The 26510-nt window shown below is 34.3% G+C and overlaps 1 protein-coding gene across 1 annotated transcript; it reads left to right on the top strand.

Moving 5' to 3' along the window:
* Positions 1-2: 2 nt before the first annotated feature.
* Positions 3-11902, top strand: LOC133193003 (SCO-spondin-like). Its single transcript, XM_061329005.1, has 22 exons — positions 3-6; positions 135-305; positions 588-758; positions 1093-1263; positions 1971-2141; positions 2361-2531; positions 2684-2854; positions 3283-3453; positions 3682-3852; positions 4543-4719; positions 4943-5113; positions 5357-5527; positions 7169-7339; positions 7605-7781; positions 7946-8116; positions 8301-8477; positions 8785-8955; positions 9276-9452; positions 10062-10232; positions 10725-10921; positions 11237-11402; positions 11807-11902. The coding sequence occupies exons 1-22, from the start codon at positions 3-5 to the stop codon at positions 11878-11880; spliced, it is 3543 nt and encodes a 1180-aa protein (XP_061184989.1). The 3' UTR covers positions 11881-11902.
* Positions 11903-26510: the final 14608 nt, after the last annotated feature.

The raw sequence follows: 26510 nt of genomic DNA, 5'->3' as shown, positions 1-26510 counted from the left end.
ACATGTGCAATACATCTAATTAGAAATATATACCCACTTACATTACTGCAATCCTTTCATGTTACACATTTTTTAAAATAAAATTTGGTGTATTTCCTTCAAATTTGAAATAAAAAATTCCGTGTTACTTTTAGTTGATGGCGGGTTCAGTGATTGGTCAGCCTGGGACACATGTTCTGTTACGTGTGGTGGCGGATCACAGAGGCGAAGTAGAACATGTACAAACCCGGCCCCTCAGTACGGAGGAGCTGCTTGTGTTGGAGACGAGAGTCAAGTACAGGACTGCAACACCCACTTCTGCCCAAGTAATACAGCACATCTACGTCTATTAAAAGTTTTAAAACTTTTCAACTAAGTTATACTTCTATTTCTAATTAAAAGAAACTAAATTATAATCAACATTGAAAATTTATTTCTGATCTTAAGTTCACTTTACACTGGTCTGGTAAAATTTAAAAATATAGATTTCTCTCTTTTCATTCCCAATTCTAAACTGACCCTCTTCCAATGCCAAAGTTAGACCACCCTCTAGTGTCAATGTGCATTTACAATACACACGTTTATACTATTTTACATTACAACCTTAGTTGACGGTGCTTTCACTGATTGGTCGGCCTGGGACACGTGCTCTGTGACATGTGGAGGCGGATCACAGGGCAGGGCTAGGACTTGTACAAACCCCGCCCCTCAGTATGGAGGTGCTGACTGCACAGGAGATAAGTCCGAGGAACAAAAGTGCAATGAACACCACTGCCCCAGTAAGTTTAGAAAAAGTTTGAATTTCAATTTCCTGTAAATTGTCTGTAAACTTTCATTTGTTTTCAGCTAAAATTGCAATTTTTAATGCAAAGCCCTCGGCAAGATGAAATGGGATGGGCTTAAGAAGAACAAGTAAAAATCAGAAGAGGGGGAAACCAAAAAAAATATCAAACGTATCCAAATTTGCTTTTTGAGTTAAATAATTTTCTAATTCATCATGATCAGAAAAGCCTAAGAAGATACGGTATAATTTTCAGCTGGAAATTTTTGAATTATATTTGTAAAAGGTCATAGCATAAACATCGTGATTTAAGAAAGAATACTTATATACAGTTGATGGAGGATTTACATCGTGGAATGATTGGTCCGCCTGTTCTGTAACATGCGGCGGAGGATTACAGAACCGCAGCAGAACCTGTACAAATCCGCCACCACAATATGGCGGCGCTACATGTAGTGGGGATCCTGATGAGATTCAAGACTGTAACACACAAAATTGTCCAAGTGAGTTCTACTTTATTATTGGTCTATTTGTTCACGGTGTGAAAGGGTTATCACTTTTCACTGATGCTTTTCTAGCAAATATAATCGGTTAAGATTCTAAATTATGCTTACACTTAACAAATAAATGAGTAAACACTTGCAAGGTGTCTAAGGTTTTCTGCATTGAATGCCAGTATTATCATTGTTATGATCTAGTTGGATTTAAATGTAGTTGTGTGGTTTAGCACCTTCTTAAATACATTCTAAACAATACATTTTATAGAATCTCAAGACCTTACTTTCTGAGGTATCAATAAATTATCAATTCAACATTTTACAATTAGTTTTGAGGTTTTGAGGTTTATTATGTCGCAGTTTTAGCAATATCCCTAATTCTTATTAATATTTCTTGTTACTGGATGTCTTTTCCTCTTCCCATTTATATTTTTACTGGCCTTACAGCTCTATCGACTTCGTATACGACCAAACTTGAATTTATACGTTAAATAGAATAACACATAGAGTTTATTGCACGGCTTACTACGGAATATAACTAGCAATCTGATTTTTTTTATATTTTCAAAAATAAAGAAATGAATAAATAAATAAATTAAATGAAAAATGGCAATAATTTTTCCCAGAAGCTTGTTTTGAAACTATGTTTCTAATTCAATACCACTGATACTTTTTGAATTACAAGGGGTGTATGATTTTTTTTCTCCTCTTAGTTGACGGAGGTTACACTGAATGGTCCGGTTGGGACACTTGCTCTGTCACGTGTGGTGGCGGATCTCAGGGCAGAACAAGAACCTGTACCAATCCGGCACCGCAGTATGGCGGCGCAGCTTGTGTTGGAGCTGATAACGAGGCTCAGGATTGTAACACACAAAACTGTCCAAGTAAATTTATATTCAGAATTTCTCTTTCGATCGTACAAGCCATTTGTTGATATAGCTTATAATTTTTTTCATAATTATCAAATATGGGACAATACTTGTCGTTTATAGATTTGTATATAGCATGGAAGAATAAAGTTATTGTATAAAACGTTCAGTTGGCTGATTCTTTGAAATTGCATCAATTTAAGCCAAATCAAATTTATGTTTTAAAATTAACAGTTGATGGAGGATTCTCTGATTGGTCCGCCTGGGACACGTGTTCTGTCACGTGCGGTGGAGGAAGTCAGGGCAGAACAAGAACATGCACAAACCCAGCTCCACAATATGGTGGCGCTGACTGTACCGGTGATCTGACAGACACTCAGGACTGCAACACTCAGAATTGTCCAAGTACATTTGATTATTCGAAATTAGTTGTCATGTTTGGTTATATCATCATTATTTGCTTGGAAAATGTCAGTTAAGTCTGATTTCCAACTAAAATGAGAATTTCAAGCTTTAGAATGTTAAATAGAAATTTAATTTCAGTATACTAATTTCAGTTGATGGAGGCTTTACAGATTGGTCAGCCTGGGACACGTGCTCAGTGACATGTGGTGGCGGTTCTCAAGGTCGATTAAGGTCATGCACAAACCCAGCTCCTCAGTATGGCGGAGCTCAATGTGTGGGTGACGTTTCACAGGATCAGGATTGTAACACACATAACTGTCCAAGTATGCCAAATATGAATTACTTGTATAAGAAAAGTTTGCTTGTTAAATTTGTTCTTTCAGCCTTTTATCTATTCTAAAGAGGAAATGAACAGTTGAAACAGTATTAAAGGGAAAATTGTAGTTGAGCAAAGAAAAAAGAAAAAAAAAATCTTTTAAAAATATGAAATATCTTATTCTAATAAAGTAAGATATTGTTAAAATGTTTTTATATTGACTTATCTTAAATGTTGTCTGGGTAACCAATGTATAATGTTTTCCAGTTATTAGACAAAAAGTGTATAGTTTTTATCCAGGTTTTTGATACAGTGTAACAAATTAATATTTTATGACATATATGACATAGCAAGTATAAAACGAAATACCATATATAAAAAAACATCCAAATTATTATTTTATTTTATCTATGATGTTTATTTTGTGTCCAACAGTTGATGGCGGATACACAGACTGGAGTGATTGGGATCTTTGTTCCGTCACATGCGGTGGCGGATCTCAGAACAGAAGCCGTAGCTGTACCAATCCCATGCCCCAGTATGGAGGGGCTGATTGTACCGGGGATGGCGAAGAGCATCAGGATTGTAATACACAAAACTGTCCTAGTGAGTCAAATAAAACGTTAATGACGACAGTTCAAAGTATATTTATTATTTACCTTTGATAAAGAAAAACAATTTCTTTTTAATATGCTTTTAAGTGTTTTTATAGTATTTGAAATATCAATTATGTACGTATTTTTACTTCACCTTTTATAGAATAGAATATCACCAAACTTAAAATGTAATATTTTTATATCAAAATAGTTTATATTGAATTTAATTTTTCAATAGTTGATGGAGGCTTCTCTGATTGGTCAGCCTGGGACACGTGTTCTGTCACATGTGGTGGAGGAAGTCAAGGTAGAACCAGGACTTGTACAAACCCAGCACCACAATATGGCGGTGCCGATTGTTCTGGTGATCTGAAAGAAAGTCGGGATTGCAACACAGATTTCTGTCCAAGTATGTAGTGACTTATATGCTAGTGAATTGTTAGTATGTTGCATACCATGAATGCCTTTTTTTCATGTTAATATTGATTGTTTATTTCACTTCATATGCAAATTATTTTAAAAATGAGAGGTTTCCTCCCTCTCTATTCTGGTCTTTTTTTCCTATCTCGAGATCGAATTTAAATAAAACTACTGTCATTAAAATCATGTGATAGACATATTATTAAAAGGTATAATTTCAAATTTTTGGTTGGTTATTGTATGGGGAAACTAATGGCAAGTAAAAAATATATCCTCTACGTATGAATAATACGTTTGTCAATCAGGAACGAGAAATCCCAATATTAATTATCTGTGACAAGGCTACGTAATTTATATTTCAAAACAGCAATTTTGAACGTTTCTAACGTAAATTTGCAAGTTATGAATGTAAAAGTTTGAACATTTGTTTTGCCAAAGTTACTTGTAATCCCTTCTATACGCGGCTCATTCTTCACAATGGTATGCTGTATTACTTACTTACTTGGGTGTAAACATAAAGAAACCAAAATATGATACTGTGTAAAATTTATAACTACTACATCCAGCAATCACAGTGATTTTGATTTTTTGTTTTAAACTTTTAAAATTCAAAATTGATTTTTTTTTAATTTCACTTACAATACACGTTTTGTAAAACTGATGCATCCTTTCCTTGTAGTTGATGGCGGTTATACAGATTGGACGGTTTGGGACACGTGCACAGTCACGTGTGGAGGAGGGTCACAGACACGTACACGCACATGCACAAACCCGGCACCACAATACGGTGGTGCAGACTGTTCCAGTCTTGGAGATGAGTCACAATCTCAGGACTGTAACACACAGGCTTGTCCAAGTAAATAATCAATTCTATTTAATATCTAATTTAAATTTTATAATTAACTAAAATATTTTCTATAATAGACCTTTGAGAGGTTCAGTTATGAAGTTTGAAATAGTTCAGATGATCTACTTTCTGTTTTGGTGAATAAAACTAGATTTTGTTTGAACTTATCAGTACCTAAATATACTTTTTAAAAGGATTTACCCTTAACCTTTACTCGTGTTTAATTGATCAGTTGATGGTAGCTTCGCGGATTGGACAGATTGGGATGACTGTACTGTGTCCTGTGGAGGTGGATCCCAGGGTCGTACCAGAACCTGTACCAACCCCGCCCCTCAACATGGTGGGGCTAACTGTACTGGAGATTTCGCACAGTCCCAGGACTGCAACACACAAAACTGTCCCAGTATGTCAGCATTTAACATTATTCATAAAAACCATTTAAGATGGAATAATGAGAAAGAACTAGGAACTTCTCCATTAGGCTTATGATAACATAGTGTTAACAATATTTTCAAGTTAAAACATTAAAAGATGATAGATCAAATGCAAAACAAAGAAATAATATAGAATTGAAATATATCTTCCATTTCAACAAAAAATGACATTCATGGCTAGTAATGTAATTAATAAAAGTAATATTGTTCAGTTGATGGAGGTTACACCGACTGGACACAATGGGATACATGTACAGTGACATGTGGTGGCGGTTCCCAGGAGAGATACCGTAATTGTACCAACCCTGTCCCACAGTATGGAGGAGCGGATTGTACGGGAGTGGACGCTGAGATTCAAGTCTGTAACACAAACAACTGTCCAAGTAAGTCTGACATATCAGTGAAATATACGTTGAACTATTAAGAATTATTTTGCAACCTGCATATAGGGATAGATTAGAACAATTCATATTTTGTCGCTTTTTTCAAATTATGTTTACTTGAAAAGCTTTTAAGTATTTTTTACATCTCTGATATAAACTTTTGTTTAAAATAAAAACATATGTATAATTTGCTACATATGAGTGTTCCGCGAATACTTGTAAGGAAATAGTTGCTTTTTGGTACATATAAGTCCTTGGATGAACAATTTATGAAAATTGTTCCTTAACATTTCATTTACAAGAACAGTGATTATTACTGTAGGGTTGTTATCGGATTCCCACAAAATGCTCCAGTACCAATGTACTATTTCAATTTGTTTAAGGTCACCAAGGCTTTAATCTTTAGTGCATTAAAATAACCAGACCTTTCACAAACCAAATTTACTATTAAACACGTACAAAGTAAGTTGTCATTTTTAATACGACATGGTGCGGAGACTTTCAAACACGGTAGGTAGAACTACTTAACATGTTTTTCTTTTAATCATTGGATCGACTCTTTATCTTAGAATGATGTATCTTTAGCATGAAATGTCAATGTAAAGATAAATCCTTAAGGAACTCCCTTTTTGCTCGGGAGCTGTTGAACAAGTAAATCATGTACATGTATTTTATTAATACAATTTGATACAGAGAAATCATGAAAGAAAATCGATGCATATATGTCTAAATTAATGTACATGTCTAAATTTTAATAATGCTGAAGAAAATTAACAGTAATTTTTCTACTTTGTCTTCTACTCTAGTCTTCGACAGTAGTTTTATTACTAAAAAAAATATATACTCAACTGAAATTAACTTTAAAAAAATACATCATGGCCATTATAGAATTAAGAGTAAAAACAAATTAAAACTTTCTGAAGGGCATGGTAAATGTTCTGATTAAGGAGTATGCCTGCCTCTCAGTTGAATTACTTTTTGACACATCTACATCCCAGGAAGCTCCAGATTGGCTTTATGGATACTACAGGAAGAATCCTTGTTGAGAGCTTGAGAAGTTTCTCTGATGATCCTTGAGCGATTCTCAATTTTTGAAGTCGATGCATATATTTTCTTCTTGAGGAAAAATAATTGACAACTCTTCGGTATCATAATATGTTAAGAGCTCCACTCTTGACAATTGCAGCACGTGCCATAGATCAATGGAAACTTTTGCCACTCACATCAGCAGAGAAAATTAACAATTCAGTCATATTCGCTCACACTGTGACTACGAATGTGCTTCTTAACTGTTTGCTTCTTTGGTTTGGTTGTCGTACTGACTGAAGGCCTTGAAATTCAAAATTCACCACTGTGAAGACGATTCAAAGCATATTTATTGAAAAGAGAGGAGGTCGTCTTGTACTTTAGGTTTAAAGCCAGACTCATTTGGTTTGATTTGGTCACAAGCAGGTGACAGGAGGAACGGATGCTCTCTGGTGGTGCTTTCATCTGTTTGAAGTCAAAAAGTTGGTTTCGATTGAAGCTGAATCTGGATAACAAATAACATCACATTTTGAGAACGAATTTAATAAGATGTAAATACCATTCATCGTTTTATTAGCATTTTCGTTGAAAGACCACATATTCTGTCATCTTCAGTTGACGGAGGCTTCTCTGATTGGTCAGCCTGGGACACGTGTACTGTAACATGTGGTGGAGGAAGTCAAGGTAGAACCAGAACTTGTACAAACCCAGCACCACAATATGGCGGCGCTGACTGTTCCGGTGAACTGACAGAGAGACAGAATTGCAACACAAACTTCTGTCCAAGTACGTCTGAACAACCACGAGCAAAACCGAACAAGTTACAATTTTGTAGAAGTTTTTTCACCAAGAAACTATTGAGTTTGATCTTTAAGACGCTATCACTGATTCTTTCCTATAAAATCTTCTTCTTTCCTAAAAAATCAAGTGGAAGTGATGAAATGTTAAAGTTAGTGAGGACAAAGGATGTTGTAAACAGATAGTGTATGTGTCCCTGTTAATATACCCATCATTGTATCATCCAAGCGCGTGATATTATTTCATTAAACAGTTGATGGAGGATACACTAGTTGGACAGTATGGGACACGTGCACAGTCACGTGTGGAGGCGGGTCACAGACACGCATACGAACATGTACTGATCCTTCACCTCAGTATGGTGGAGCGGACTGTTCTAGTCTTGGTGTTGCTACAGAAACCCAAGACTGTAGCACACAGGCCTGTCCTAGTAAGAGTTTATGAAAGAATTATAAATCCTGTAACATTCATAGGGATGATGAATTGGAGAATAATGGCCATGATACTGGAGATGACTGTGAATTCTGGTAACTTATTTAGAATTTCTTTAATGTCTCTTTCTCTCAGTAATGTACAAACTTTGACATCCTTTAGTTGACGGGGGCTTCTCTGATTGGTCAGCCTGGGACACGTGTACTGTCACATGTGGTGGAGGAAGTCAAGGTAGAACCAGAACGTGTACAAATCCAGCACCACAATATGGCGGTGCCGATTGTTCCGGTGATCTGAAAGAAAGTCGGGATTGCAACACAGATTTCTGTCCAAGTATGTTTTTTCACAAAACACAACATGTTTTAAGTCTTTTATACAAGGCAAATTTGTAACATGGTAAAAACATGAGTACTGCAGTTAGTTGCATGGAGCTAAGACTACTATACAAAAACAATAACTTGAGACGGACAATGCATCATTAATTACATGTTTATCACACAAGTACATAAATTTACAGTTGATGGAGGATACACTAGTTGGACAGTATGGGACACGTGCACAGTCACGTGTGGAGGAGGTTCACAGACACGCACACGTACATGTACTGACCCCTCACCACAGTATGGTGGAGCGGACTGTTCTAGTCTTGGTGTTGCTTCAGAAACTCAAGACTGTAGCACACAGGCCTGTCCTAGTAAGGGTTAATGAAGAAAGTGACAGACAATTGCCATCTTTCCATGCCTTACGACTTAAAAACTAACATTTGTGTTACATATTTCTGTCCCCTTTTTGAAATCTTTCGACGAACATTTCTTATGATACTTTCTATATAGATTAAAAATTGATGTACAGATTATATATGCACTACACTTTTGAGAAGTTAAAAAATATCAAATTATACTAGTCATTATACTGGAGTAGCTTGTGAAATCCAAAGATATATTTGAGAAGTATTGCGATAGCTTTATTCTCCTTATTGTATTAAATATGAAATTCTTTAGTTGATGGAGGCTTCACTGATTGGTCTGCATGGGACACGTGTTCTGCCACGTGCGGTGGAGGAAGTCAGAGTAGAACCAGAACTTGCACCAATCCTATCCCACAATATGGTGGCGCTGACTGTATCGGTGATCTGACAGATACTCAGGACTGTAACACAGACTTCTGTCCAAGTATGTTCTGAAAGAATTATGAGTTGAAGAATGAAAGGGACAATTTTCAAGAGAGAGAAAACAATGAAATGTATTTTATGTAGAGTTAATAAATTGAAATCGTTGCTTTTGTCAAAAATGTTATTTAGATATTATGAAATAGATATTTTAATGAGGTTTCTAATGAAACATTTATGATGCATACACTTAAAAATTTTCCCCTGGATACTTTCACGTAGTACATGTTTGTACATCATAAGCGTATACTCGTTTACTACTTGGATTCCTTAGTACATTTTAAAGCACAAACACAAACCATTGGTGTCTAACCATACTTGTAGTTGATGGAGGTTACACGAACTGGACACTTTGGGACACGTGCACAGTCACATGTGGCGGAGGGACTCAGACACGCACACGTACATGTACCGACCCTGTACCACAGTATGGTGGAGCTGACTGTACTGCTCTTGGCGTTTCTTCAGAAACTCAGAATTGTAGCTCACAGCCCTGTGCTAGTAAGTCTACACAAATTAAATGAATATTTGGGTCAATGCATAGGTGCAAATTTAAAAAATCAAAAATATTCAAGGGAAAAAACGCCCGCGTGGCGCAGTGGTTAGAGCGTCTGCTCTAGAGTCGCGAAGTTGATCCTTACGTCGGGGGTTCGAATCCCAGTGTGGGACGTGGAGACCGGTCCTTCGGATGAGACCGTATAAACCGAGGTCCCGTGTCGCAGTAGGTGCTGGCACGAAAAAGATCCCTCACTGCTCAATGGCCGTAAGTGCCGAGTATAGGACAAAATTTGCAGCTCTCCACCGGCAAGTGGTGGCGTCTCCATATGAGTGAAAAATTCTCGAGAGGGACGTTAAACAACATACAATCAATCAATCAAGGGAAAAAATACCTATATGTACATTGAAAAAAGAGAGACAGTGTTGTGATTGCAACACAAAATATTTTTATCAGTTTTACTCCTGAAGAGAAAATATAAATATTGTTAAAACTGAAGAGAACAGTTCTTTTAATTTAATTCAGTGATAAATTTGCGCTATATTGTTGTTTAAGTAAAGCTTTATTCTGTTCGTTATACATATATATATATAAACAACCAATTTCAACCAAAGTTGATGGAGGCTTCTCTGATTGGTCCGCCTGGGACACGTGTTCTGCCACATGTGGTGGAGGAAGTCAGAGTAGAACCAGAACATGTACAAACCCCGCACCACAACATGGTGGCGCTGATTGTTCCGGTGATACATCAGAGACTCAAGATTGTAACACACAGGCCTGTGCTGGTCAGTTTCTACTTGTATTATGTTGCAAATTTCAGCTTAAGCAAACACTTCTTTGTAAAAGTAGATTAATATAATTTTGCATTGCTGCACAGTCTTGTGTGAATGTTTTGATGACATTTGTTCAAAGACTGGAAAGAAATAATAAATGATCGTAAAATTTTATACAATGAACAGATTTTTCTGCAAGTTTCTAAGTACCGATATTATAAATTAAAAATTTGGTAAAACCAGACCAGGACCTATAATCTCATAAACCTAGGGAAAATCATTTGGCACATAAATATCATTAACTACTAGAAATTTCTTGTGTTAAAATTTTCAATCTCTCAAGCACAATTTAGTAATAGTCAATGGAATGTACGTGTTACATAACACAACAAACGTTTTATGCTTTTTGATTTAGCCAAAGGGGTATCACTGCATTAACATTAATAAATGAAACATTCATCGTATTAGCCTACTCATTGTATTGATATCGTTAATTTATAACAGTGAATGGTGGCTGGAGCGATTGGTCAGACTGGGGTACCTGTACTGTCACGTGCGGAAATGGACAGCAGTCAAGATCTAGGACCTGCACCAACCCAGCTCCTTTCAATGGCGGACAGGACTGTCTGGGAGATTCCAGTGAATTAAAAGACTGTTCAATGACCACGTGTGGACCACCAACCAACGGAAACAGTGGACAAGTAAGATTTATTTGTTGTAACGATCAACTGGCTTTCCTGAGTCATACTTTTGAGATTTCTTTTTAAAAATAGACGATTTGTATATCACATGCTAAAGTTTCTTCTTAAATAGACTTGAAAAAAAAATAATTTGACTTGTTCATTTCAGTTTATCTATAAGATCTGAGATTTTCTGGAAAGTCATATCCCATACTTGTAAATATGTTGGATTTCAGTGTCCCGCAGGTTATTTCGAATGTTTCTCTGGAGCTAGGAAGTGTGTATAGAAGTTGTTTGTCTACGATTGTTCTGTACTACTAATTATTTTGTTTTCAGTGCCCCGCGGGTTATTTCGGCTGCTTCTCCGGAGCCATGACATGTGTGGAGCAGGCATTCGTCTGTGATTGTTCTGGTGAATGTGACGACGGAAGTGACGAAGACGAGAAGTGGGCCGGTTGTCCTGCCGGACATATTAACGCTTGTGTGGCCAAGGCTGGAGCAGGTATATAAAACGTCATAACTTACAAGTCATTGAGTATCAGCGTTGTTTTCAATTGGCATAAAATAACATGCCCTGTGAAGTATATATTTTTTCTTAATAATATAACTATATAATAAGAAAATCATTACAAAGCATAAAATATTTGCATATTTATTGGAAAATACGTAAAGTTTTTTTTTTTCTGGTCATATGTAAATAGTGCGTTCACAATAGAACATGTTCGCGAACTTTGTCTTGCTTTCTAAAGTGTTTGTCAAAATTTAAGAGCGTATAGATAATGACTGAAACGCTGAAGTTTAGTGAATAAATACGCAAATCTCTAGAGTATATTTCTGTAGAAAAAAACGTCTGATCAATTGATATATTTTTATGCCTAACAAAATGTTTTATTTATTGTATTACAGAGCTACCCAGAATGGCGCCTATGATGACTATTATATTAGTTGCTTTTGCAGTTATAAAGAATTTGATTTTTTAACCTGTCCTTCACTCTCCAAAAATCTTTGATGAAACGAGAACACTACTACGTGTATTCTATTTGTTTGCTTTTGCAATGTCACCTTTATGTTCTTTTGCTGAATAACTGCACGTTTTGTTATTTGTAAATTTCTTGTTTTTTGTAATAAATTTCTTTCCAAGAAAGATAATGTAAATCATTGTATAGAAATTTGCCTTCGAACATACTAAACATTTCTTTTTCAAACTTAGCTTCATTGACCTGTTAAAAAAGATCAGACTGTTGTTTCTATCAAGTTGAGAAAAAAAAATCAGGATTTTTTTGTGCACAGGACGTTAAGAAAATCTACCTGATAGCTCTCTGCTAGTCAGAATGATTGTTTTAAAGTTGAACCTCGGTCCGCACTTTTTACTGATATCTCTACAACAAGGATGGATAAAGTACTAATTGTTATCTATTGAACTATTCCAATCCAGGGAGGCGTACATTCTATATACATATCCGCTGAGGCAGTGGAGCTGTGGGGTTTATAAGATAAGGGAATGTTTTAAAATTAGTAACGAGAAGTTCAGTTAGAAATTTGAAGCTGATAAGTAAAAATTAATTATTAGTCTTGCACTTTTGGATCCACCATCAGTAAATTCATGGTCTTGTAGCGTCCTGTTAAATCTACTATAATCAACTTACCAGTACAACTTTACTAGGATTTTAGCAATGGATGATGTTTTCTTGCACTCTATGTAAAGGCTGATTCTGTGCGTGACATGATTACTTCGTTAATTGTATGATTAATTATGATTTATATGCATAGCTACATGAATTGACTTAGTAATTTACAAATGCAATACCCTATAAGCAAGAAAATACGTGTAACACAATTTTACTTTTCCGGTTCCCTCGTTCATCTAGACAATCTTCAAAAGTACAAACCCGAAAACTCTACTGGATGTTTGAATATCTTCTTTTTATTTAATTTAAGGTAACAATTGTGTAAACTTGAGCTCAGTCAACACACTGTGATGTACGCATGTGATTTGCACCTTTTCCTTTGTTTTGAATTAGTTTGAATATCCTTCCAAATATTGTTATCTTTATGTAAAGTTGAGTAGTTTACTAATTTGCTTACTGGGTCTTCATCATATCAATTTAGTATAGGGCCAAAATAAAAAAATAGGTTTGTTTCCCCTAACGCGACCGACCCACTTAAATCGTGCCGACTTAAAAGTTTTTGTAATAAGATTATTCAAATATTTATTTTTATTGTTTATCAACTCTATAAAATACAATTTCATCAAAATTCGTTTTTTATCAGAATGACGACTTTTGTTTTACTCTCATTTGGCGCCCACAACATGTGGCCACAGAGGGTTATTAAGTGTTATAAAACAACGGCGATGTATCAATCTTAATATACATTTTTAACTTATTAGAATCCTACACTCTTGAGACATTTCGTGAATTAAATATACCATGACTAAGGAGTGTTAAGATGGTATTTACAAATGTGTCTTCTAAAATTAACGTACATAGTAAGCATGACAAAGCCTGCCTCAGGAGCAGATGAGGGGCCCACTTTGTGTATGCATATCAATAAATTTCACTGCATTTCATTCGTTTTGATCTAAAAACACTCCATGTATGATTTTATTTTTACTATATAGGACCAAGGGATTTGTAAATATATCTTTGTATAATTATTTCATCTTGATGAATATAATTCGGATGTCGTTTCTTTATTCCTTTTATTTATGGGGTAAACTTCGTGACTATAACATTAGATATATGAAACTTTAATTATTTTAGATATGGTTTGGTTGAATTAAATATTGTTTATACAGGTACTCTCTTTTCAAATAGTGTTGAAATCTTTCAAGCTGGCGTATGGTACGACTTCCTGAGACGTCCAGTGTATTTTTCTTTTCTTTAGTTGGGCCCTTGAAAATAGGTTGTTTCTTTGCTTTAAAATACCTTTAAAAATTGCTGGGTCGACAACATTTGAACACCTGCCTGGTGGAGGGCTCCTAATTTAGACTTTTTCTCGGCACTTATGGCCATTGGTCATACATGTAAAGCATCAGTAAGGGATCTTTATCGTGCCAACATCTACATGTATACTGTGACACTGCATGGCCCTACGTTTTTTACGGTCTCATTTGACTGACCAGTTTCTACGCCCCACGTCGGGACATGTGACTTAGAATAAGCTCCCGAATTACGTCGTGACTCCAAAACGAAACACTAGAATTACTACGCCACGCGAGGCCCTTGACATTTTATCTGTGTAAGCACTCGAAGATGATAGTAGGTTTAAAAAAATATACTCGGATGGCCGATGGTTGAGTTTTGCGAATCTTCTCTTTCTGTAAAAATTCAATTTCAATAAATTTAAAATTAAGTTCGAATGAATAATATTTGTGAATTAATTTACCATACATGTGAAATTTCATTTGTATGATATTCGGTTTAAAAATCGGTTTCTTTTGTTCTTTCTTATTTATACAGCTACTATTCAATTTCCAGAATGTATTTTCAAAACTGCTGTAAGAAAAAAAATAATAATTTACCTACCTACCTACTCAACTTGAAATTTTCGGGTCGGGTTAGGGGAAACAAAGATATTTTTAATGATGGCCTAGTATATAGCATATAGTATATTCATTTCCAATCTGAAATTAAAGAAGTTAAAAGTGAGGCATAAATTTTATTTTTAAAAGGAATTTTGAAAAGAAAGTTTTTGTGTTCAATAAAAATAAAGAAAAGAGAAAAAAATGTTTCAAACTTTGGGCTCCAAAATGGTCTTTGGATGAAAATAAAAATTCGGAAATCGCACTGCACATCTACTTTACAACACATATAGCATTCTAAATTTGTTTCTGCTTCATATTTAAGAGGAGTTCTGGAAACCAGGTTTTTGTAGAAAAAAATTCTTTTTCGACTGTAATGATGAAAAATGATGTATTCTTAATCCTTATTGCACATTAACTGGACATCAACAATCATATTCAATAAGATGATTTGGCTACTGCATAAAATGTAATGGAATCATCATCATTTTCAACCCCCTAACCCCTCCTTATTGACATCTACAAGTTATCATCAATTAAGAAATAAGGTATCATTTTTAGAGTTTCATTGGGATCAAATATGGAGATAACGAACAGTAATCAAGCTCAAAAGTCCATTCAAACAATATAAATCGGGAGCAAAAGGAAACACGGACTCTAAAACCATCAGAGGTGGGATCAGATACCATGGAGGAGTAAGCATCCCCAGCCGACACGTCCTACCCGCCGTGTGCTCCTTGTCATGATCGGGAAAACGGACAATCCGTAGACAATATCCTTAGACAATTCAATGTGTAAATAATGGCCTAAAAATTAGTATGAAAAATGTCAGTCAGCATTCGACTTAATAATAGATTGTATTTGTTGACAAGATCATGGTATCGACCATAGAACTTCCAAAATGATGACTTCAAACGAGACTGTTGATATTCTTGTTCCTTTAACTTGTTTGTCAATAGCTTGCCTCGTTTTAGAAATTGTTCGTATGTAGAGCATGCTTTTGCGTATCGAATTAACTGGCAGACATAAATCCCATATACAGGTGATAAGTGTATATTGCTACATACGTAAAGGAAGTTGACAATAGAAAAGTTGAAGTCATCAATTTATCATAAAGCTTTGTTGTTAGATTACCATTAACGTCTTTATCATGTAAATATCCAGATATGAAACGGAGTGTCAGACCCTGTGGTTTCTTTATTTCAAGTTCACTGAGATATATCGATATGACATCAAGTTGGTCACGTGATCAAATCCTATAATGCCCGAAGGGCGTTATAGTAGATGAGGCTTCAGGGCCACCAACGCTGAGTTTTTCTCAAATCTGAGATTTTTGAGTTTCTCTCCCCAGACTGTGCCACCAAACACAAATTTTCTCAAACTCAGACTAGTCTTTTGAGTTTTTTCTCAAATCTGAGATTTTTTCTCAAGTCTGAGATTTTTCTCAAATATGCGTGCCACCAACGTTTTTCCCGACTTAGCTGAGAAAAAATTCTGAGATTTCTCAGAAAATCTTGAGATTGATGTATACCAGTCTCAAACAAAATCTCACAAAATTATTTTATGGTAAAATGATCGCAAATGTTACGACAGTGCACATTTTAATCCATGAATACACGAAATTATCATACAAGCCCAGAAAGAATGTTAATTTCTCCCAAAACTTGATCATCCTGTAAGGGGGGAGGGGGGTATTTTAATTACGCACATGTAAATACTCTTATTATAATATTTTCCAGGCATGGAATCAAGCACTTTAAACTTTACTAAAAAGAAAAATATTAATGATAACAAAGAAAAAAGAAAGAATTACTTTACAGGAATATTCTAGTGACACTTTATACATATCATGTACATGTATATCTTCATTCATTCAGGAATTAATTTAATTAATAATTAATTAAATCCATATTTTAGAGTGCTATTTGTGCCATGGCAAATTTATTACATGTAATTTGCAATATCCATGTATATCAGAAAAGGAAATATGACTAGATAAAATGTCAAACCTACCCAGACCCTTCTTTGTTTTTTTTTTCTCCGGTAGCTATATTTTACTTTACAATATACTTATTCGTGTAAATTATATGCAGATATTTAAAGAAATCTGTCAAAAATTCCATGAACAAAGATTTTGTTCTTTCGAAATAATATATAAATCACCATTTATTTCACTGTTGATAGCAGTCTGTCTAATTTGGTTCTTAAATAAATCTATAAAATTCTTAATTGAGAATTGGGATCGACTTTATATATAAATAATACTCACAATACATTGTGCGTAAACTTCTATTCTTGACTGTTTATATTATTTATAAGAATAAACTTGACTTATGACCATTCTGAGGTACATGTATAAATCACAACAAAAACTGCATATATTCAACTGCACTCGGCCGAATGGAATTTAAAAAAAAAAAATATTTTTTTGTGCAAGTAACATTTTAAATTTAAAAAAAATATGGACCGTAGTTGTTACGTTAAAAATATTACATAATTACGCAGTGAAACTTTTATTTACGATATGATATAAGGGATTAATCAATTTCTGATCACTTGATGAGCGTATGCGAGATTGACTTGGGTTTCAAGTGTAACGATGAATATTGGTCAAGTGGTGCTATATTCGTTGTTTATTATTATATATATTCAAAAAGAAATACAAAGACTTTACGTAACATTTTCTCACAGGGGGTGACCTGAAATTCCCGACAATTAAAAATTCCTCTCAGATTTCCTTGATAAACAATCCTGTAAAACGTTACCCGCTCCTGGATATATTCACTATTTATCTTATCATACTTACGCACAATTACGAAACACTCAAGAAATTTATTTCAGCATACATGTATGAGAATGTAGCTATTTATCGACTTTTTGAAAAAATTTTTGGATCTGCTAGGGAAAAAAAATCACTCAGGTTTATTCTAAATACAAAAAGTTCCTATCACTGAAATATTTTCGTTTCCTACGGAGAATTAAAAGTAAATTTATATATCTGACATTTGAAAACAAAAGAAAGAAAAATCGGTCTGCGAAATATAGTTTTGATCCGCCTACCTACTTTTCGTAATCTTTCTACACGTAACGTCACAATGGCGGAAATGACGCCTCAGTGTATGTTTTTGTGTTTTTATGTCGTCAGACGAGCCAAGACTGCAAAGTTTGGATATGGTTTTGTGTTATTCTTTTGTAGGGATTTTTGTACGGGGATTCGGTGAACATTTATTGTCGCAAAAGTCGTAATGGAATCCTTTCCGTTGAATGACTCGAAACGGCAAATAAAAGCTTTTGAGTTGAGTTGAGAATGTGTATTTTCGCCATTATACACCAAAATTTTGCATAAACAACTAACTGAAAGGTAAATTCAATCATTGATTCAAAAACTCCGTGCAATATAGGAAAAAAGGTCGCATATAACAACGAGAATAAGTCTAAGATTTTTCTCAAATCTCAGCTTACGTGAGACGAATCTCAGAAATGTTGGTGGCACGGTGTTTTAGGAAAATCTCAGCTGAAGCAGAAATCTGACATTTGAGGTTGAGATTTGAGCTGAGATTTTTATATGTTGGTAGCCCCGAAGCCTGGTCACGTACCAGCTTCATATCATATCCCGATGAGACTCTAAAAATGATATTTTATTTCTTATATTTATATTTTGTTTTTATTTGTGTTACAAAGAAAAAATGCACTATTTAGACTTTATTATAGAAATGCACCATAACGTATATTTTGGACGACATTTGACGTCACGGTCTAGACATTACAAATATCGCATGCTGTTTGCTTTCCATACACAAAAAAGTGACCAAATGCATATCATCGAAAATTGAATGCCAATGTCGTTATTATTGTCATATAAGGAAAGACATGGACAAATGTAATACATATTATATGTCTAAAATTGAAGCCCTTCATCGGTATATGGTGACGTTTCTATACGAGTAAAAATTGGGACCTCCAACAACATACAATCAATAGATCAATCAACTTGATATCTAAAAATATCTTTTTGTCCACATTATGCTGCTAAATTTTAAGAAGTTACTTTTTTCTAATTGATTTGAGTCGTTGCTTAAGAATATTCAACTGCTGATGTTGTAGCGTTTGTTCCTACCTTCAATATGATATTCAATGGCAAAAGGTAGAACAAAAACAGTTTATGTTAAGTGGAAACAAAAGACCATACTTATAACAAATATTGTTTGACACATTCGCTTTATTCTTTCATGCAACCCTTTGAGGAAATAGATTTTTTCTCAATTTATCAAGCTTTTCAAGATTTACGTATGAGATTTTTTAATGTTGATATGTTGTTTTTTTAAAATGAATTTAAGATTAATCATCGATTTTCTAATACTAAGTACTTATTTCATTTCAATCTAGAAAGGCAATACATTTTTTTGCATTCATCAGAGCATAAAATTCCGATTGATGCGAAAAGAGATTTATCAAAATCAAGCATCTTCTTAATTTCGATACATGTATCAAAGTAGAAAAAATTATATCATAAGATTACTTAAGGAAGGAAATGTAGACGCTTAGATCTTTTATCGTAATAAAATATAAGAACAACTTTATATCCTCGAGGATTTTAAACATATTAAGGATTTCAGCGCTGATTTCATACACAGATATATACATTTGTGGTATCTCTCTATTATATAAACATGCAGAGAGCAAATATCTTCATACCTGTATGAAGTTTTTCGAAGGTCATAGGTCATTACGTGACCTAATCACACAGCGCAGTAATATCTACATAAAAAGACTTACTCCACTAAGCAATATAGCATGTTTTTCATGCATAAAAATGTACAAAATACGCAAGTAAAATAATAATCATTTTATTTACAATGTAAACGAGTATTTAATACAGTTTTTGATCGGTTTTACATAGAGAATAGAAAACTACATGCTATAAGTTCCATGTCTGAGCTGCATAGTCTCAACGTTTACCCTTATTTTTCTCGCAGACCTCTGAATGCTATAATTTTTTTTTCATTAAACTTTACTCACAATAAATCTGAAAATCTGTTGAAAAATATCAATGTAATGCAATCACGCCACAAACAGCTGACAAACACTGCACTTTGGAAGTTCGGTAGGCACACCTCCATCATCGAGATCGTTGTGACGTTGTCTTAACAATGTAAGCTGTCGCCAGTGTCTCCACGTCAACATCATAAATTAATAAATATGCCTTACTGAAATCGTAGATTTTATGTTTTTGATCAAATTTGGTACTTGATTTCAAGTTATCTGGTCCGGACAAGTGTCTCCATCAATCCCTTTCCGACCGAAATTCCTCCAACTTTTTATTATCAAACATCGGACGTGTTTCTTTAAATCGAATTTGGGTTCTCATGAATACAAAAATTCCCAGACACCAATATGCTCACTATAATTGATCACAAGGAGCCTTTCACAGAATATTCTTTTCAAAACAGAATCCTTTGCCTGATGAATTTGAAGCGTAACCGCTTTTCAAGCCGATTTACACCTAGCGTAATTTGTCAAAATCTACGACGTACAGTTAGTGCAATATTTATATTCGATTACATTCTATTGTCCGTCTCAAATGTATATATAAGTAATAAATAACAAGTTTAAAAACTTCAATGGGAATTGAAGTGGGTCGGTACGTGATCAAATCTTCAAGCCTTCAGCCTTCACAGGATTTGATCACGTGACCGACCCACTTCAATTCCCATTGAAGTTTTTAAACTTGTTATTTATTTCTTAATTAAACGTTGAATGTGTAAATATTTCGCAATAATAATGACCGAAAAGAAGACTAGTTTTCTGATCAAAATAACTTTCGGATTTATTGAATCAGAGACTGTGTTTCTCTGCTCTGAATTTGTACTGTTTAATTAGAATCAGAATCATGATTAAACTTCGTGCCAATCTTCACTTTTTAGGAATTCACATCATTTTTCATCGTTCAAAAGACACAACATGGATGCATATGCATGTAACTTTTCAACGTAAAATAGAGACATCTTCTCTCGTAACACATGAGTTTTATATATTATTGTATTCCAGTGACGGAAAGAATGAGAGCACACGGATTAATTTGTGAAAATATTCATATTTGTGATTTGTTTTGTAAGGACGTCTTTTCCAGTTTGATACTCTTTCTCGTTTTTTTTCCCTTCATGACCTTCAGACCTAGCAATATTGTCTTACAAGGAGAAAATAAGACCTACATACTTGGTCATCGTATTACAAGGAGAGAATAGGACGGACATTATACCATTTTTTTCATATCGATGAAAATAAATTCCTTCCTTCAGATTGCAATCTTTTACTATTTAAAAATCAGCTTCAAAATTATTACTGCAACTTTTTAAAAAAGATTTGAAACTGTTTTCAATAGCCTTTTGTACCGGTCGCGGTAGCCTAGTAATAGGACACGATGCCGCGTCAAACCTTCGACGTTACCATAGGTAGTGACTGCTCTTTCGTTAATTAAGCGCCCGGCATTAGAAGTGAAAGTTACGGGTCTTTGAGATGAGATCTTAAAAAACGAGGTCCAGTATCGTAGACGTACGCTTTGGTAAAGAACCCCGACTGTTCAATGGCCCTGAGTGCCGAGTAACTATCTAAATTTGAAGCCCTTCACCGGTAATATGACGTCCCATACGAGTGGAAAATTCTCGAATGGAACCCTTATCACCTGCATATGAAATGATATCTCTCAGTTGATTCGATACGCAAGAGCATGCTCTACGTATGAACAATTTCTAAAACGAGGTAAGTTATTGATAAACAAGTTGATGAAACAAGAACATCACCAGTCTCGTTTAAAGTCATTGTTTCGTAAGTTCTATGGTCAAGACAATGACCTTGTCAGCAAATGCAATCTATTATTAAGCCATATTCTGACTGACGTTTTTTTTAATACTAATTGTTAGACCATTAACTACACACTTAATTGTCGACAGATTTTCCCGTTATTTACCGATCATGACAAGGAGCACACGGCGGGTGAAACCGGTTGGCAGGGGATGTTCACTACTCCATGGCACCTGATCACACCTCTGTTTTTGGAGGTCGGTGTTTCAGTATGAAAGTATACCAAAATGATATTCTCTCACAGCGTGAAAGGATATCAAAGTAAGTAAAAAATAATTTCTGGCCTGTCATAAGATAGAGATAGTAACTAAGCATCTTGATAGAGCAAAAACTGCAAATTTCTTCCCACTTCCCAAATATGTTGCTAAAATCCATGCTATGTAATGTTTTCAATTACACAACTGCTAAGCTACGATCGACGTCTCAACCACTCGACTATGACGTCAAGCCTATGACACTGTGTTAAGAAAAGACAAAGGCAAAGGGAAAATCAAAGAAAATGTAATAAACAGAAAATTCAATGTTTTGTAGATGAATATGGAATTTATTTCACTCGTGAGACAGGATTTTTTTGATATTTTCACTCGTGCTTCGCACTTGTGAAAATTTCAAAAAAATCCTGTCCCACTCGTGAAATAAATTCCATATTCATCTACAAAACATTGAATATCCTCTATATATATATTTTTTTTAGATCGTTCACTGTTTGTTATCTTCACTATTGTTCCTTTTCATTATGGTGTACATACTTATAAAGGTGACATATCTAAAATAATACAGTTCTTAAAATCAAAGAAAATATTCATCCGAAAAAATAAAACCACAACTTTGATAATTTTACTGTAAACGTTCCAGTATTACATTTAGCTATTTGGCGACTTTTCCTGAAGGCAGTTTCCGCGAAATCCAGTAAATCGTTAAATGTTTTTTTGTTTATACAGATTTAGATATAAGACATTCAGGAAGAGCTAAATGACCTTCCGCCAAATATCATACACACTAAATAAAGTAATAATAAATTAGAGTATTTCTACTACATTGTACTTACATGAAATTCACAGATACAGATTTCATTTTTTTATAGAAATTATAAGACTAAGACTATGCAAAAATTCATTAATCTTTCTGTTACCTTAAATGTTTGATTAACGTTATTTGTGATAAATATGCATTTCAGCCATGATAATACCTATACAAAATTTGTAACAAAATTCAATAACATATTGAAAAAGTGGCAAATGTTCTTAAGGTTCGTTTAAGTTTTCAATCAAAAAGAATTTTATTAGATTTTTAGAGAATACATGTATACCACGCTGTCTTAATCTAATACAAAGTTTAATCATGTATTATTCTAATGTTATCATGCAAACTTTTTTTCAGTATGCTTTGTTCTTAGTTGTAATTTCCCTCTTTGGTACCAGTCTCACCGATGCTAGAGAGAAGAAAAGTGCAATAAAATTTGGTAAAGGTAGATATGACATTGAGAAACAATGTTGGACGAAAAAACCTACAAAGCCACGTTTGGTGGTCCGTTCTGAGTACCAATCTTTGACAATCAGGTCAGAATTCATTAAATGGCAACAACATATCACCTTCAAAAAATAGCATGTGCAATGTTTCAATGAATATTATGAAAGGCCGCCAATAATAAAATAAATGACCAATCGTTGGCAGATTTACTTTCAAATTAGCAAACGCCTCTGATTTAAACTTCTACTTCTGATTTGATGTACAAGTAATTCTAGAATTCTAATTCAAGGATAGAATAATATGTTCTTTTCTGCTAATCTCCAAAAGTACATCCATAACAATGATGGAATTCGGTCTAATATCGAGGCAGCAAAGTGCAGGGGAATATTATCTTTCCTGATATCAATTAAGTAAGAGACAACTCAGCCATTTTAAAATTCAGATATAAATTTATTTCAGGAGAAAGATTCTTCGTGCTTTAAAGTGCAGACCGGGAATTAAGAAGTTTCTTGACCAGAAATCGTCTGACTGCGAACCAAGGTAAAGGTTATTCACTCCGTTTATGACTGTGTTCATTGATCGTTAAAATTTGGTTAAAATGTATATATGAACGGATGACAATGTAATAAAAAAAATGTCCGCTGTATTTCAAGGCAGCAGAATTTTGTAACAATTCACTGTACTTTTTGTGACGATGAGATATAAGGAATTCCAAGTTGATAAGCACTTGCCCAGTAACTGCCTTGTTATACAGTATTTTTCATGTAGTTCTGTTAAGAAGAAGGTGATGAAATATATCGGCTCATTAAAATTTATTTTATCCAAGATATATATAATATCTGTTTTTGGGATGTATTTTCTGAATTTCTGAAAAATACAACACAAAGAGATATTTTAAGTTTTAAAAAATGACAGTATAATATATTGTTATTTAAAAAAGATATTTTTTTCATATCAATCATAGAAATACTAGTATTCTTTTTTTTTTGTTTATGACAAGAAAATTAAATTTATGATTGGTAAAGTTTAACTGAATGTGGATGATATATTTTTATACTGTTCTACGATGAAGGCTGAAATTTAACGCTGAAAAATTTATCTTTCAGGACCCTGTATGATATTGGACTGAAAAACGTTTGCCCACACAAATTTGAGTACGTAACAAGGATAGTTAGACACGGAAAATCATGCTATGTTGTATTTCCGCACAAGCAATGTATAACATACGCCGACTGTAAAAAGAAAGAGTAAGTAAAATTTATGATATTCATTTTTCTGCTCTTCCAGTTTTCCTTCTAGTAATACATAATAATTTTACGCAACTTAACAACAAAATCCTTGCAGGGGGTGCTCGAACAGTGGTCGCGTAAAGAGTGCTTGTTTACCTGATCGACACCGCATTTTTAATGTCTGGGTTTACTGTGTAGACAAGTATCGATTTGAACTGGAAACTCTGGAGTTGCCTCAGTGCTGTACCTGCAGAGAATATTCGCTTTGCGATGGAGATGGCGGTGGCGGTGGCGGCGGTGGTGACGGTGGTGCCGGTGGCGCTGGAGGACTATAATATACTAGTAATCGTAATGTAAGCATAGGAAGAAACAAAATTTTTGAAGCAATAAAGAAAGTGAAAAAAACTTGACGACAGAATCCCATGAGTTTGTATAGAAGCGTAATCTTTAATATGTTACACAGTTTTGATTCCTATGCTACATAGATATCAATAAAAAGCCTCAAAATTTAATTGTTTATTTAATTCATTCTGATAGCATCATTGTCAATTCTAGTTCTAGTGTCTTCATGGTATACTGTGGAAAACAGCATTGTTCCTAGGGGAACATTGTTAGTGAGTTTCTAGGATCACCTATACCCATTACTTTATATCCCCACGAACGGGAACTTCGACATTGAATCTTTCCGTTGAATTTTCGGTATATACAAACAATCCACGAAATAATGTTCCCATGAGCCATAAATTTTGCTTGCCCATGAACTTTGATCCCCAAGAATTAAAATGATTCCACGGAAGTAATAAGTAGGGTCACTTTATTCGATTCCTGATTCCAAAGGATAAGTGTTCATAGGTGTAATTCATTAATGTAGCAAGAATTTTATTTTATTTTATTTTCCACCTATTAGTAAAACGAAGACGTTTAAAATGGCTTTGCTCAAACAGAATGTTAAAAAATTAAAGATGTACTTGTATTTGCTTCTAGAATGTCAAGATAAGCAGCCCAATTACTTTTTTCAACAAATAGGCTTGGTGTTTCATATTTTGTTACTGGGTAGCAGGAGATCGAGAAAAAGAGAGGGAGGGAGATTTTTAATGTTAGTCTCAACTTCATGCAGTATTTATTATATTATACTGAATGTTTATACAAATACAAAGAAAGGTGAAGCGCGCGCGCATAGATTCTTTTTATTTGAATACCAACCGTCGTCGTCATTTATCATTTATTCTGAAAAAAATGTTTCTTACATGAAAGTTATTTACATGAAAGTATGATATGAAAAAATTGTGGTCCTGCTATTCTTGAACTGATATTTAAAAATCAATCTCCTATTTGTTCCTTTGTAAACTTTTGATCCCATATTGTGGCCCTGCTTTTAGTACTGGGATCTAAGGTTTGGACAAACTTGAATCAATCACTATCTGGTGACGTTTGCAAATTGATAGGACTTACACAAGTGTTGATACAAAAGTAATGTTACAACTGCTATAAAATCTCTAATAATCGAAAGATGTAAACAAAACTTTATATACTAATATCTCTTCTATTTTGACTGTTGCTCAAGAATTTCTTTCAGATATATGCAATACTTGATAGAATAATAAAATAAGCACATCTTTGGGTTTTGCCTGTCGCCGCATGGCAAGAATATACCGACGTTGTTATAACGTTTCTGTTCGACATTCATTTTGAATCTGATGATACATAAGATTTACGCAAAAGGAATGAATTTAGAAATAACAATAGGACAAAGTTCAAATAATTTTAGTTCTACAGCTCAAAACAGGACGTTTAATAGCAGAATGGCAGTAAAGATTATTAAAAAGAAACAAGTGAGAAGTTAAAAAGATATGCGGATGAACTGATAACAATGTCGAAAAGAAAAGTCATAGCGAGGTCGGCAACATTTGCGATAGACTATACCTTATGTCGTGTTTATCTTAATATTTCAGAAAGTATATTTTATATATTCGAAAGAAAGAACGAGTGCACTTAAGGGCCCCGGTAAAATGTGTAAAAATGAAGAATCAAATTAAGCATAATTTTTCATCTCAGATCATTAATTGATATCTAAACCATAAGATTCAACAAATTTTATCGCTGAAACTCATGAATATATAAAGAGCAAAGCCATACAATGTGGTAGGGGTCAGCCGACATTCGTGATTCTCTATAGTAAATCGAGGTAGGGCATTCATTTCAAAGCCTTTGTTTACTGTCAGCCTAACGTTGTACAAACTTGTGCAAATGACAAAAAGCGCATTATACGAGGGGTTATCAAAAAGTTCGTGGACTTGCGCCATAAAATTAAAACCGCTTTAAATACATCAATGACTTTTAATACATTTAGTTAGCATCATCTTTTCTATCTATAGAATAAACCGTAAATCATAAAATAATTTTTTTTAATAAATTGTTAATGTTTTTGTAAGCAATGGTATGTCCAAGCGGCGCAACCTCAAATATGACGTTTTTTTCTACCTGAGTTTAACTGAGAAAAACTCTTTTGATATGAGCATTTGTCGTC

The sequence above is a fragment of the Saccostrea echinata genome, unplaced genomic scaffold (genome assembly GCF_033153115.1).
Source record: "Saccostrea echinata isolate AGI-Se365-2 ecotype Australia unplaced genomic scaffold, CSIRO_AGI_Sech_v1 ptg000025l, whole genome shotgun sequence".
NCBI classification, from domain to species: Eukaryota; Metazoa; Mollusca; class Bivalvia; order Ostreida; family Ostreidae; genus Saccostrea; species Saccostrea echinata.
The sequence above is the reverse complement of the archived record's forward strand: the minus strand, read 5'-3'. Positions and strand labels throughout refer to the sequence as shown.

Coding starts and splice junctions, on each gene's coding strand:
- LOC133193003 (XM_061329005.1), top strand. Junction 3,853..4,542: donor CAACACAGATTTCTGTCCAA/GTATGTAGTGAC, acceptor CTTTCCTTGTAG/TTGATGGCGGTTATACAGAT. Junction 7,782..7,945: donor TAGCACACAGGCCTGTCCTA/GTAAGAGTTTAT, acceptor GACATCCTTTAG/TTGACGGGGGCTTCTCTGAT.